The sequence below is a fragment of the Myotis brandtii genome, unplaced genomic scaffold (assembly GCF_000412655.1).
Source record: "Myotis brandtii unplaced genomic scaffold, ASM41265v1 scaffold966, whole genome shotgun sequence".
NCBI classification, from domain to species: domain Eukaryota; kingdom Metazoa; phylum Chordata; class Mammalia; order Chiroptera; family Vespertilionidae; genus Myotis; species Myotis brandtii.
The window spans coordinates 526,990-540,990 of record NW_005372000.1 but is presented as its reverse complement, the minus strand read 5'-3'; the positions used below and the strand labels follow the sequence as shown (position 1 = coordinate 540,990).

The 14,001-nt window shown below is 51.4% G+C and overlaps 1 protein-coding gene and 1 pseudogene across 1 annotated transcript in view; both read left to right on the top strand.

Moving 5' to 3' along the window:
- TRIM3 (tripartite motif containing 3) overlaps positions 1-11,442 on the top strand; it is an 18,671-nt gene extending 7,229 nt beyond the window's left edge. Inside the window, exons 2-11 of the mRNA XM_014533335.1 lie at positions 1,585-1,816; positions 2,040-2,191; positions 2,407-2,587; positions 2,834-3,497; positions 3,625-3,728; positions 8,809-8,976; positions 9,160-9,328; positions 9,573-9,643; positions 10,603-10,743; positions 10,872-11,442. Of these exons, the coding sequence (XP_014388821.1) occupies positions 1,585-1,816; positions 2,040-2,191; positions 2,407-2,587; positions 2,834-3,497; positions 3,625-3,728; positions 8,809-8,976; positions 9,160-9,328; positions 9,573-9,643; positions 10,603-10,743; positions 10,872-11,024 (2,035 nt within the window). The 3' untranslated portion in view covers positions 11,025-11,442. The remainder of the gene's footprint in view (positions 1-1,584; positions 1,817-2,039; positions 2,192-2,406; positions 2,588-2,833; positions 3,498-3,624; positions 3,729-8,808; positions 8,977-9,159; positions 9,329-9,572; positions 9,644-10,602; positions 10,744-10,871) is intronic.
- Positions 11,443-12,460: 1,018 nt separating this feature from the next.
- Positions 12,461-12,888, top strand: LOC102255989 (annotated as a pseudogene).
- Positions 12,889-14,001: the final 1,113 nt, after the last annotated feature.

Sequence of the window (14,001 nt, the reverse complement as noted above, 5' to 3'; positions counted from 1 at the left end):
GAGCCACATGCGGGTCTTTGGCCCCTTGAGTGTGGCTCTTCCTAAGCCTTAGGAGTACCCTAATTAAGTTAATAACAATGTACCTACCTATATAGTTTAAGTTTAAAAAATTTGGCTCTCAAAAGAAATTTCAGTCGTTGTACTGTTGATATTTGGCTCTGTTGACTAATGAGTTTGCCGACCACTGGCCTAAACGATTGCAAGAGTATCTTTGCCTTGTATTTGGATCCAGGCTCCAGTGTTCACTAGCTTTGTTACCTTGGACTACTTACCCTTTCAGAGTCTACATTCATAAACAAAATGTAAAGCACAGTGCCTGGCACATGGTGCTTAGTAAATGGTAATTGGATGATTATGATGATGATGTTAAAACCACTTGTCTGCTGTCTCATCACATTCTCTTTCGCCCTCCGCCAAGAAGGGGAGCTTGATAAAATGGAAACCTGGCTGTCCCATGCTCCAGTGGCTCCCTTTGGCCGTTGCAATGACTTCTAAGCTCCTTGGTGTGGCCCATAAGGGCCTCCATAAACTGGCCCCTGTCTCTCTCCAGACTCCTGTTACCATTCCTTGTCTTGAATTTGGTCTCCAGCCATATCACGCTGTTTATAATTCCCTACCCACACTATGCTGTTTCTGGATGCCTTCTGTGTCTGGAACACCCTTCCTCCTCCTCCTGCACCTTCCTTTGGTCAGGCTAACATTACTTACCCATGAAGATTGAGCTGACATCACCTCTTTGGAAGCCTTTCCTGGCTACCCTCTCCACCCACCGTGGGCCAGGTGCCCCTCAGTGCATTTCCTTATCAGTGCATCTACTGAATTCCTTTTATTAATGATAAATAGTAGCCTCCAATATATAGCGCTCTCTGTGAGTGTGGCAAATCCTCAGAGCCTATAATATTTAATGCTTTCTGTGAGTTAGGCATAGAAGCCCTTTACATTTAATCCTCCACTCCTTGGGAAGCCTGTACTGTCTCCATCTTACAAAGGAAGAATCCCTGGCTCATCAAAGTTAAGTAACTTGTCAGGGGTCACAGTTTAATAGATGACTGACCTGGGAATTGAACCCGGGCAGCCTCGCTCCAGGGTCCACACCCTTAATCATTACACTGTTTACTTCTATAGACTCTCTATTTCAGTACTTCTGTAAACACTCCTCGGTAGCCTGGAAGTATTTTAGAGGTATGCACTATGCTTTATCTTTATGTCGCCAGAGCTTGGCACAAATTTGACAAGAGTAGGCAGTCAGTAAATGTTTAATTAGTTAAAGTAAGGCCTAGTTGCATATTTTTCTATGAGAAGGGTTTGTAAGCACCTGTGAAAGGTGAACCTGTGTTTGTGCACACAGTGAGGAATGCGGATATGTCAGTTCTTCTGAGAGGTCAGGGATGTGTTTCTACTCAGTTGTGAGAGATGAGCTGAGGCCTTTTATACCTGCTGGCAGGACAAGATGTGTGTGCCAACCAGAGAGGTTTCCAAAGGAAGTGTAATGGCACCCCTATGAGGAGAGGAACCAGCACCCAGGGAAAATGTGAGGAGGGGTGTACTGACGCTGCCCCACCCCCTCTTTCCCTCTCTGGCCAGATGCCTCCAGAACTATATCCCTGCCCAGAGCCTGACGCTGTCCTGTCCAGTATGTCGGCAGACGTCCATCCTCCCTGAGCAGGGCGTCTCTGCACTGCAGAACAATTTCTTCATCAGCAGCCTCATGGAGGCCATGCAGCAGGCACCTGATGGGGCCCACGACCCAGAGGACCCCCATCCCCTCAGTGCAGTGGCTGGCCGCCCCCTCTCCTGCCCCAACCATGAAGGCAAGGTGGGCCCAAGCAGGCCCAGTGAGGCCAGGACTTGGGGTGGAGGAGAGGGAGAGGTTGGGGGAGGGGGCCGAGTGGCTGTGGGTGAGAGGTGTTTCTGGGAATAAGTGGCCCAGGTAGGGGGCACACCTGGAAGGTGAGGGGCCAGGAGGGCAGGTTGGGGAGGGGAGGGGAGGGGCATAGAAGTTTGGTGTCATTGCCTAACTGGAGTCTTTATGCTGCCAGACGATGGAGTTTTACTGTGAGGCCTGTGAGACGGCCATGTGCGGAGAGTGCCGCGCAGGGGAGCACCGGGAGCACGGCACGGTGCTGCTGCGGGACGTGGTGGAGCAGCACAAGGCTGCCCTGCAGCGCCAGCTGGAGGCAGTGCGCGGCCGGTAGGCCTGGTGGGAACCTGGGCTGGTGGGGCCATCAGAGATGGTGTTTCAACGGGGGCAGAGGAGGGACCCAGGGCAGGGTACAGATAAAACTCTGTGAGAGAGCAGGGAGGCCTCAGGTAGGTGATCTCCTGGACAGCAGCAGTAGGGAGAAGGGATGGTTTGGTAAGGACGCCGCCTCAAGCCACTCCGGTATGAGTTGTTTCCCTCCCCAGGCTGCCACAGCTGTCCGCAGCGATCGCCTTAGTGGGGGGCATCAGCCAGCAGCTGCAGGAGCGCAAGGCAGAGGCCCTGGCCCAGATCAGCGCAGCCTTCGAGGACTTGGAGCAAGCGCTGCAGCAGCGCAAGCAGGCGCTGGTCAACGACCTGGAGGCCATTTGTGGGGCGAAGCAGAAGGTGCATTTGTTCACCCTTCCCTGCCTTATTGCCCCCATGTATCCCTGCTTCCCACACTTGCACACCCCTTTCCCTAGTCAACACTTTCTGCCTCCTGACATGGCCCCACAGGTGCTGTGGGCATCTGTGTGCCTTGCCCACACTCCCTCGCTTGTATTCCTTTCATGCCATAGTACTGCAAGTTCACCAGAAATCACAGAGACCCACCTCTGCGCCAGTGTTCTCACCCCCGCCCCACCCCCTCAGGTGCTGCAGACCCAGCTAGACACACTGCGCCAGGGTCAGGAACACATTGGCAGCAGCTGCAGCTTCGCAGAGCAGGCCCTGCGTCTGGGCTCAGCCCCGGAGGTGTTGCTGGTCCGCAAGCACATGCGCGAGCGCCTGGCGGCCTTGGCGGCGCAGGCCTTCCCAGAGTGGCCACACGAGAACGCGCAGCTAGAACTGGTCCTGGAGGTCGACGGGCTGCGGCGATCGGTGCTCAATCTGGGTGCACTGCTCACAACGAGTGCCACTGCACACGAGACGGTGGCCACGGGCGAAGGCCTGCGCCAGGCGCTGGTGGGCCAGACCGCCTCCTTCACGGTCACTACCAAAGACAAAGATGGGCGGCTGGTGTTGGACCACAAGAACGGCACGTATGAGCTGGTCTACACGGCGCGCTCCGAGGGCGAGCTGCTCCTCTCCGTGCTGCTCTATGGCCAGCCGGTGCGCGGTAGCCCCTTCCGCGTGCGAGCCCTGCGACCTGGGGACCTACCACCTTCCTCGGACGACGTCAAGCGCCGCGTTAAGTCCCCTGGCGGCCCGGGCAGCCATGTGCGCCAGAAGGCGGTGCGGAGGCCCAACTCCATGTACAGCACCAGCGGCAAACGGAAGGACAACCCCATTGAGGATGAGCTCGTGTTCCGTGTCGGTACAGACGGCCGGGGGCGGAGCCAGGCAGGGGCGGGCTCAGGCAGGAGGCGGGGCGAAGAGGGCAGGGATTTTCAAAATGACCTGCGAGTGAATTCTTTTGTTTTTCCCCCATCCCCTTCCCACAGGCAGTCGTGGAAGGGAGAAAGGCGAATTTACCAATCTACAGGGTGTGTCCGCAGCTAGCAGTGGCCGCATAGTGGTAGCAGACAGCAACAATCAATGTATCCAGGTGAGCGCTTGTCCAGCTCCCACACCACCAAAATACAGGTCCTCCAGCTACAGCCTCCTGAAAACAAACAAACAATAAACTGTATATAATATAGGTCTCCTCCTGAAAGTTGTACAATAATCGAAGACTTACTTTAAAAATAAAACCCTTTTTATTTTTCCAGCCCTACACATAGTATCATTTCTTAAAGAGCAATAAGTCATAGCACCGCCCTTCACCCACCCACTTGTAACCTCACCCCTACTAGCCACAAGGGTAACGATGTTCACAGGTAGGCCCCAGGGTTCACTGTGCTGGCAGTTTATAACTCCCAGGCCATAGCACAGTCCAGACCAGCTCCTGGACCTCAAAGGTCAGGCTCATTCTCCCTTCCCCTCTGTCTCCTCTTGAGCCTCCACCTGGCGGCTAACTTTCTCCCCTTTTCACCAGCATGTGGTCAGGATGCTGGCTCTGCCCTTCCCTGCTATGTCCCAACATACCTTCCTGGCTCCAGAATGTATCTTGTCTGCACCAGTCTCTGCAAACATCCGGTGGACTAGACAGTCAAATGGGGTTAACTTGTGAAAAGAGGTGTCTTCAGTGGCTAGACTACACTGCACGCTCACAGGTGGTCCTGCCCCTGGCCCTCCCAGCCCCTCACACACCTGATTAAGGCATCCGCCACACAAATAGACAAGGCCTCTGCTGCACTTCAGGCTCTTTAAAGCCAGAAAATGTGGTTTTCTCTTTTTATTCCTTGTAGTAAACCCAGCGCCCAGTGTGGTAGACACAGCGGAGCAGTTAAAAGCCTGGGCTCTGAAACCAGACACCTGGGCTTGAATCCTAGCTCTGCCACTTACTGACAAGTCATGTGACCTCTCTCAGCTTCAGTTAACTCATGTGTAAAATTAGGAAAAGAATACCTCAGAGGGTCGCTGGAAGCATTAAATGGCATAATGTACTCTGCCTGACACCTAGTGAACCTTCTAATGTTAGTTAAAAATATCACTGTCCAGGTGGCGGCTGTCAACAAAAGCCAGGAGGTGGGGAGTGCTGGAGGGGGTTGTACAGGGAACTGGAAGGATTCCCGAAGGAGCTGGAGGTAGATTACGATTAGGAGCCAAGTAGCTGAGGTCACATTGAGTTTATGCTGTGTGGGATTGTTTGTGACTACCCTGAGCTTCAGTTCATGGAAACACTTTATCAGGGAGCAAAACTGTTCCCTGAAGATCCTTACTTCACAACACGTATAAATTTACGCTTCTTCCTGACCCAGCCTGAGTACCCCGTCATAGATCCAGCTCTGCCAAAAGCCTGTCGCTTCAATGTCAGATCCCACCTGGCTCCTGCGTGCCACCTACCAGGCTGCAAATGCCACCAGCTCTTCCATGACCATATTCCCAGTCCTGTATTTCCAGCCAGCCTTTATTCCCACCCTATTCATAGGAGCGGAGGAGTGGAGAGGCCCAGTTCAGCACAGGGAGGTATTTGGACGCAGCCTGGATAGTGAAGAGGAGATGGGAATGGGGGTGGTGCTGAGGCCCTACTCAGTCACTTCCTCTACCTCTAACTCTTTTCCTGCTCCTTATGCCAGGGATGCTTTCTGGCACAAATGCTGAGATTTGGGAAACCTTCCCTACTGTGCTTGCACACGAGCTCTCACATGCCGAGTGACATGTGCCACTTTGTCTCTTTGATGAGGAGCTGTGCTTGTCCACTGTTTCAGGGTGGGGGGAATTGAGAGGTAGGGCCTGATGTAGCCCCCCTCCCTTCCAAACACTTAATAGTCCTATAGCAGTCTCCCTTGCTCCCACTCCCACCTGCACTCCATCTACTCAGTTGCTAGGAACCTGACTTGGATTCCAAAGTGGAGTTTCTGCTTCTCTTACTCTGGGGGCCTCAGGCCTGGTAGGGGCTGGTCTCCCAGATGGACTGTGACCTGCACCCCTCAGTTCATGAGAATTGGGCTCTGCGTGAACTTTTCCTCCTTTGGACCCATTTATGGTGGAGGCTGAGTGAAGAATTCAATTTGCATATTTGGTTTGACAATTTGAGTAACTGTCTTAGTCCAGAAATTTTATCAGCTCATTTCCTTCAGGCAGAATATTAATCACATTCTCCTCTGAGCTCCGCGACCTTTTGCTATAAACACTTTCAGACTTTACCAGAATCACCGGCTTGTTTAATTTTGTTTCAGTCTCTCTTCCCTACTAGGCTCAGGTCCTGAAGTTACTTAGTGCTACTGTGATATAGCAGAGAGATGTTAAAGACCAAACTAGGGCACCAGCAGATTCCAGAGATGTTAAGGAAGCAAATACGGCAGGTTTTGATGAGCCATCAGATGTCAAGGGAGAGGGAGGGCTCAGGAATGGCAGGACTTAGTGCACTGGGTTGGTGGTGTTGCAATTCAGGAGCAGGTCTAGATATAAGTTGATGAATTCCCTTTTGCACGTGTTGAGTTTGAGTGTGTCATTCAAGTGGAGATGTCTAGCTGTGATCTGAGATTGAGCTGAGGAATTCATTCATTTGTTGAATGTCTGTTATGTGCCAGTTGCTTTACCTACAAATGCAGCAGCAAAGAACAGACACAGTTCCTGTCCCACCTGCAACTTTCTTAGAAGGGGACAAAGGTATTTAGTTACGGAAGTGATGGTTGTTATGACAAGAACTATAAAGCATATATCACAGAGACCTAACTGTATGTGTATACACTGATTCAGGGGATGGAGTTGGTCATTAAAGGCTTCTCTCAAGAAGTGACCTGGAAATTCTGAGAATTGAAAGATGAATAAGAGTTGGCCAGATATAAGGGGTGGGATAGGATAGGACAGGATGAGTAAGACATCCCCCACACCCCACAAGCCACTGAGTTTTGAGCTGGAAACCGAGCTACTCAGACTGGAGAAGGTACATGCATAATCTCACTGCTGATCTGGGGGAACCTTTTAGTCTCTCTCACATCAACTCTCCAATCTGTGGTCCTTCCCTTCGCATGCTAGCAAGGGCTGTCCCACCGCAGGGGACTAGAGCAGAAGGGGTGAGGGCATAGTAGAAGGTCTACATCAGGAGGGAGTGATGTCTCTTGGTGGGACCAGTTCAAACAGCTCTGCAGCCCTGAGAGATGGGGATGGGGATGGGGACGGGGACAGGGCTCTACCCCCCGCCTGCCACACATTGCTGGTCATACAACAGAGTCCCACCAGCCCCGAGGCCTCTGCTGCAAGTGCCAATGCCCATGTGCCAACTTCAGTGAACAAAGCTCCAGATTGAAATAATAACACCACCACCACCAACAACAACATGGGTCAGTGTAGAAGGAGGGAACAGGTCTGGATAAACTAAGGCCAAGGCCCAGAACTTGAGTTAGCCAAGGCTGCTCCTGGCTCTGATTCCTCTTATGTCCCCAGAGCCTGTAACAAAGCAGTGTGTGGGACTTCTGCAGTAAGTGGTGAGTAATGTCTTGGCTGCAAAGGAGAAGCAGGAAGGCTTAGCTGTAGAGGAAAGGAGCATTAAAGGAGGTGCTTTTAGGATGGAGAACCCTGAGTATGTTGGCTGGCTAAGGTCAAGAAGATAGAAGAGTGAGAAAGGTTGAAAGGTTCACTCTGTCCAGGAGGAAGGTTGCCTGGTCAGCCCCATATCCTGGAAGGGCTAATCCTGGTCCATTTCCCTCACCTCCCTCCCTTCCTTGTCTACTGCCAAGTTTGTTGAATCTACCTACTATATGTCTCTTGAGTCCATCTGCTGCCCTCTAGCAGTGCCCTGGTCCAAGTCGTCATCATTTCACACCTGGACCACTGCAGCAGCCTCTGACTGCGTGGCCAACATCCAGTCTTGACTCCTCCCTGCAACCAGAGTGCTCTTTCTTACAAACTCCAGGGTGTTTTTTGCAAACACTACCAAACAGTTCTCTAATTCCAGTGGACATTGACCATGTTTTCTTTGAATTTAACTCAATTCTGACACTATGTACCAGCAGATAGTAGCACATCCCAGAGGTTAAGGGCTCAGTCCCATAAGACTGCACCTACCCAGACACCAGTTGCAAGTCAGGTTGTCACCTGTGCATTGACCGACCTGCTATAAATTGGAAGTTTCCACAACCCCCTCTTTGGGTTCGATTAATTAGATAGAGAGGCTCACAGAACTCAGAGAAACATTTGCTTAGGTTTACCAGTTTACTGTAAAGGGTCTGATCAAGGACACAGATGAGCAGCTAGATGAAGAGGTACAGAGGGCGAGGTCCAGAAGAGTCCCTAGTGCAGGAACTTCTGTCTCTGTGGAACGGGGGTGCCCCATTCTCTCAGTACCAACCCAGAAGCTCATCAAATTTTGTTGTTCAGGAGTTTTCATATAACTTAATTTGTGTGCACACACACGCACAACCCTTCCCAGAGGTTGGATAGGGCTGTAAATTCCAATCCTTTACTCATTTGGTCTTTCTAATGACCAGCTTCATCCTGAGGCTATCTGGGGTCCCCACCCTAAGTCACTGCAGTTGCCTAAGCTCAAAAGGGGCCCCTTATGAATGACAAAAGACAATCCTATCGCTCAGGAAATTCCCAGGCTTCGAGGAGCTCTGTGACAGGCACTGGGGACAAAGACCACATAGATGTCTTATTATACCACAAAAGCAAATCTCATCTTGTCACTCCCTGCCCACATATTTTCAGTGAATCCCCATTACATCCAGGATAAAACCTGACCCGTGTTGTACATGGATAGGCAGGGCCCATGCTGGACTCTGTGCCGTTTATACACTGTCCACTCTGCTTAAATGCCTTCCCTCCTGCTGCTTTACTGGCCAACTTCGGTTCATCTGTCAGCATCCTTTTAGACTTAGCTCAGATTTCCTCTTCTAGAACCCTTCCTGATCACTCTCCCTCAACCCTTTCATATTCCTACAGTCCCATTCCCACCTCTGCTGCATGTCCGCTAGGTCTGCGGCCATGTCTGGTTCTTCTCTGTGCCCTGACATGGTGTCATTAGTCCTTGCTGAATGACTGAATGAATGGGGGTCTCCTCCCTCAGGATCCTGCTCCCTTCCCTTTGTGCCCACAGTCTCTCCCCTCCTTCCCCTCCCTCCCTCGATCCTGTGCTCCAGGTTTTCTCCAATGAAGGCCAGTTCAAGTTCCGCTTTGGGGTCCGAGGGCGCTCGCCTGGACAGCTGCAACGACCCACAGGTGTGGCAGTGGACACCAATGGAGACATTATCGTTGCAGACTATGACAACCGTTGGGTCAGCATCTTCTCCCCTGAGGGCAAGTTCAAGGTGAGAAATTTACTGTCACTACACTTTGCACCCCCGGTGATCAGCTGAAGTGACCATTCTAGTGTCCCCTGGTGGTTGGGCCTGGATTGGTCCATCCCCAGCCCAAGATTCTGCTTTGGTGCCAGGCTGGGACTGTTCTCCCCACCAGGCAGGATAAAGACCCTAATGCTCATCTCCTTCCAGACCAAGATTGGAGCTGGCCGCCTCATGGGCCCCAAGGGGGTGGCTGTAGACCGTAACGGACATATCATTGTGGTCGACAACAAGTCTTGCTGTGTCTTCACCTTCCAACCCAATGGAAAGCTGGTTGGCCGTTTTGGGGGCCGTGGAGCCACTGACCGTCACTTCGCAGGTATGAGGAGATAAGACAGACATCTATTCCGATTCCCCAGTCCCAGGGAACCCCGGGGGACCCCAACTCTAAAGACCCCTCCTCCTGTGTCTTGGCTCTAGAGAACCCCATCCCTTCACTGGGCCTTAGCACCATCATCCCAGAGACCCCACCCCTCTCTGAACACCCCAGCTTTATCACCACAGGTATTCTTCCCCACCCCAGTATCCCAGCTACTGCCCTAGAGACCACTTTATATTTTCAGGGCCCCATTTTGTGGCTGTAAACAACAAGAATGAGATTGTAGTGACGGATTTCCATAACCATTCAGTAAAGGTCAGTGTCTTCCCTTGCCTCCCCCTTCCCCCCGATCATTCATTGGCACTGTAAACATTTATGGCGTGGCTACTTTGACCCAGGCACTATGTCAGAAGTGATGGGGATACAGTCATGACTCAAGCAAATACTTTCCCTGTCTTCTTAGTTATAGTCTAGTAGAGAAGAGTTAACTGGCATGTTACAATTTGATGTGATACGTTCAGTGATTAGGAAGTGTAGGGAAATGTGAGGGCATAGCAGGAGCATTTGGCTCAGGTGAGAGAGAATTACCTAAAGCACCGGTGGGAATTAACCAGAAGGAAGAGAAGGAGAAGAGGATTTGAGGCAAAGGGGACCAGAGGAGCCGAGAACTGGAGGTGGGAACCCTATGGTGTGTTCAAGAAACTACAAGTAGTTCAGACTGGGTTTGCAGAGATGAGTCTTGTGTGGCCTTTAAGGAGCTTGATCTCTTCCTAAGAGTTCTGGGGAGTCACGGAAGGCTGGCAGACAGGTGGGGTGATACAATCCCGTGTGTCTTAGATCACTCTGGCTGGGGCAAGACTAGAGGCAGGACGATCTATCTTTGCAATAGTCCAGATAAGGACCACTGCAGTGGCAATATATGTATATAGGATACAGACTTGGGGTAGAATCAATGATTGTGTCAATCCACTGGCTGTTGAGCAGAGGAGACGATGCAGTCGACCATGACTCATGGCCAAATGGGTGTTGCCAGTCACTGAAAGAGAAGTCAGAACTGCTTGCCTGGGGAAATGGACTCTTAGATTTGATATGTCTGAGGGACATCAGCTGGAGATGTCCGGTAGCAGTGGGGTGCATGGATGGGAAGCCTGGAAAGAACTGAGCTGTAGCTGCAGACCTGAGGGTCCTCAGCCCTGGGGCTCCCCCTCACCTCCTCCAAGGCCCTGCCCTCTGTCTGAGGCCAGGTCCCCAGTCCCCAGCCTTTGCCCTGCCAGGTATACAGTGCCGACGGAGAGTTCCTCTTCAAGTTCGGCTCCCATGGTGAGGGCAACGGGCAGTTCAACGCTCCTACGGGAGTAGCTGTGGACTCCAATGGGAACATCATCGTGGCTGACTGGGGCAACAGCCGCATCCAGGTGAGTAAGGCCCAGGGATGGCATGAAGGTGTGGTGTCCTGCTGTTCCCCATGCACACATCCCCTCCCTCCAGTATGCATCTCACCAGCCTGATCTCAGCTCTCCCTCATTCTCCACCCATCCCCCAGGTATTCGACAGCTCTGGCTCCTTCCTGTCCTACATCAACACGGCTGCAGAGCCACTGTACGGCCCACAGGGCCTGGCCTTGACCTCGGACGGCCACGTGGTGGTGGCCGATGCCGGCAACCACTGCTTCAAGGCCTATCGCTACCTCCAGTAGCTGCACAGGAGCCCTGCCTGGCTCATGGAGGGACGGACATAGGGGTGATTGGACAGGAGTGTCTGGCCCGCAGCTGGGCCAGACCTGGCAGCACTGAATGTGGGCTGTGGGCGTGGGTGCGCCCGGTGCCCTCCCTCTCCCCGTCTCCCACCCCCACGGTTGCACTTTATTTATTCGGTTCTTGCTTTGGTGACTGGATGGGCCTGGACTGTGGTTCCAAGGACGTGTGCAGAGCTTCACCCTCCCCCCTTCACACACCTCCCCCGTCCCCTCAGTCTGCTCCCAACCCCAGCCTGGGGCCAGAACAGCCTCTTACTCCAGGGCAGAAGTCCCTCTGGTTGTCTCCCTACCACCCATACACACTGACAGAGACAGCAATACCCCACCCCCATATTAAATAAATGTGTTCGCCACGTGCTTTTGTTGCTTTCTTGTGGAGTGGGGCTGTGAGGGGATGGGATGGTGGGACTGGCTCTGGACTAAAAAGTAGGCAAGCAGGCAGGCATGGCACCCAGATTCCTAAATGGGTTCTGATGTTTTGAAGCTTCAGGAGGGGAGAGCAAGGGAGGGTGAACCCCTGGATCCTGAGCCACTTGCCAAATCCCCACCTCAGGCCCTGCATCTTCTGCAGAAATAGTAAGTCCTGTGTCTCCCTGCCCTGGTGCTGAGAGGAGCCTGGGAAAATGGTCCTTGCCCTGAACACAGCCAGCGCCTGCAGGAAGAACAGTCGGGTACGACAGCAATCCTGATGCCCAGGCCTGGGTTGGAGACCTGGGGCTGGCCCAGGTGGAAGCTGGGTGTGGGAGGCTCCATGGCCAATTTTAGAGTTTGGTCCGGAAGCCCCGAAGCCCTGTTCCATCCTCCTGCTCTCCATCCCAAGATTGCTGCTTTTCCCCACATTGGAACGAGGGTTCTAGCACCGACTCTTGAGCTCTAGTCTGCCAGGGTTTGGCTGCCAGTTCCAGAGCTAATTACAACCAGCACTCTGATTTGGGAGGTGGGGACTATGATTCTCTCTCTACAAAAGGCTGAGGCTCGGAGAAATAGGGCATATTGCTGTTGAAGAGCAGAGCCCAGACCTGAACCTGTAGCTGTTGTGCTCCTAACTGTAAGTTGCAGCACTTACTCATTCTTCTGGCCCCTGCACCCAGCCTGGTGACTGGCAGAGAAGGCCCTCTGGAGCTTATAATTTACTGGCGAAGGCAGGCAACCAAGTAAACATATGGAACTAAATGTGCAATGACAGTTGTGTTAAAGCTGAGAAGGAATAGGATGCAATAAATAATGTAAAGAATATGGTGTTAAGGAGGGTGGGCAAGGAGGGCCTCCTGGAGCAGTGACCTGCAGGTTGGGAGAGACAGGGCGGGGAGGGAGCCAGCTGTGATAAGAGCTAGAGCTCCCTTTCCAATGGCGGAGTCTGGAGAAGATGCTCAGAAATGGCACCTCACAGGGGGAAGGAAAGGAGGAAGAACAGGTCTTAGGTGGCTGAAGGAGAATGTATTTGGTGTCTGCTACATCTTTACGTACTTCCATGACACTTTTGTCCATGTCACCGATCTTTCTGGCAAGGAAACCATCTGCCATGTGACTGGTGGGACGAAGGTAAAGGCTGACCGAAATGAGTCCTCTCGATATGCCACCCTGTTGGTTACCCAGGGTGTGGCCCAGAGGTGCAAGGAGCTGGGCATCACTGCCCTCCACATCGAACTCCAAGCCACAGGAGGAAATAGGACCAGGATCCCCTGGACCAGGGGCCCAATCAGCTCTCAGAGCCCTTGCCCACTAGGGACGAAGATGGCAGATTGAAGATGTCACTCATCCCTCCAATGGCACCCACAGGAAGGCAGGTCACCTAGGTCACTGAACAGGACTGTTCAACTTATTGGTTTCTGTTAATAAATTGCCTTTGTATGAGCTAAAAACAAAAAAGAGAGATTTCCAGACAAAGGAAGAACAGGTACGAAGGTCCCGAGGGATCAAGATCTGGGTGTTGAAAGACCCGAAAGGAGGCCAGGGTGATTGGAGAGGAAAGAGAGTGGAATAAGAAAAGCAACCCGTTTGGAGTCAGGCCTGAGTTGGATCATTTAACTCAGGTAGAGTTTGGATTGATTTGGAGTATAACAGGAAACCATGGAAAAGTTTAAGTGATAAGGATGAAAGGATGCCTAATGGGATAAACTGGCAGCTAGACAGTGACTCTGTGGGGTGGGGAAAAAAGGATGAAAAGAAGAAAATTGAACATCTCTAAACTCCTTTTGAAGACCATGGATAACTTAAAACCACCTATGGAATTCCAGTTCTAGGAATATTTTCCAAGAAAAGAATTGGTCAAAGGCACAAAAAAGTGCATGCACCCATGTTTATTACAGCTTTCCTTAAAATAGAAAAATACCCCCCCCCCAACCTAAATGTCCATCTGCAAGAAATGGTTATACTAGTATAAAGTTTTGCTTAAACATATAATGGAATTGTATGTACCCTTTAAAAATGCTGATATCTGACATACACTATTAAGACAATGAAGTTTTATAAAATCATATCTTCATTTTATTTATTTAATATATTTTATTGATTTTTTACAGAGAGGAAGGGAGAGGGATAGAGAGTTAGAAACATCGATGAGAGAGAAACATCTATTAGCTGCCTCCTGCTCACCCCCTACTGGGGATGTGCCCACAACCAAGGTACATGCCCTTGGCCGGAATCGAACCTGGGACCCTGCAGTCCGCAGGCTGACGCTCTATCTACTGAGCCAAACTGGTTAGGCCTCATATCTTCATTTTGAAAAGGATGTTGTAAGAATAGAAAAAGGCTGGGATAGATAAAATGTGAATAATGGTATCCTCTGGTTAGTAGAATTTAAAATGACTTTTATCTTCAAGAAAGAAGTCTTTTAAGTAGGAGTATAAGGTGGTTTCAGATATGCTTTTGAAGATGACCATGGTTGCTACAAAGAATGAATTGTAGAGGGGAAGGC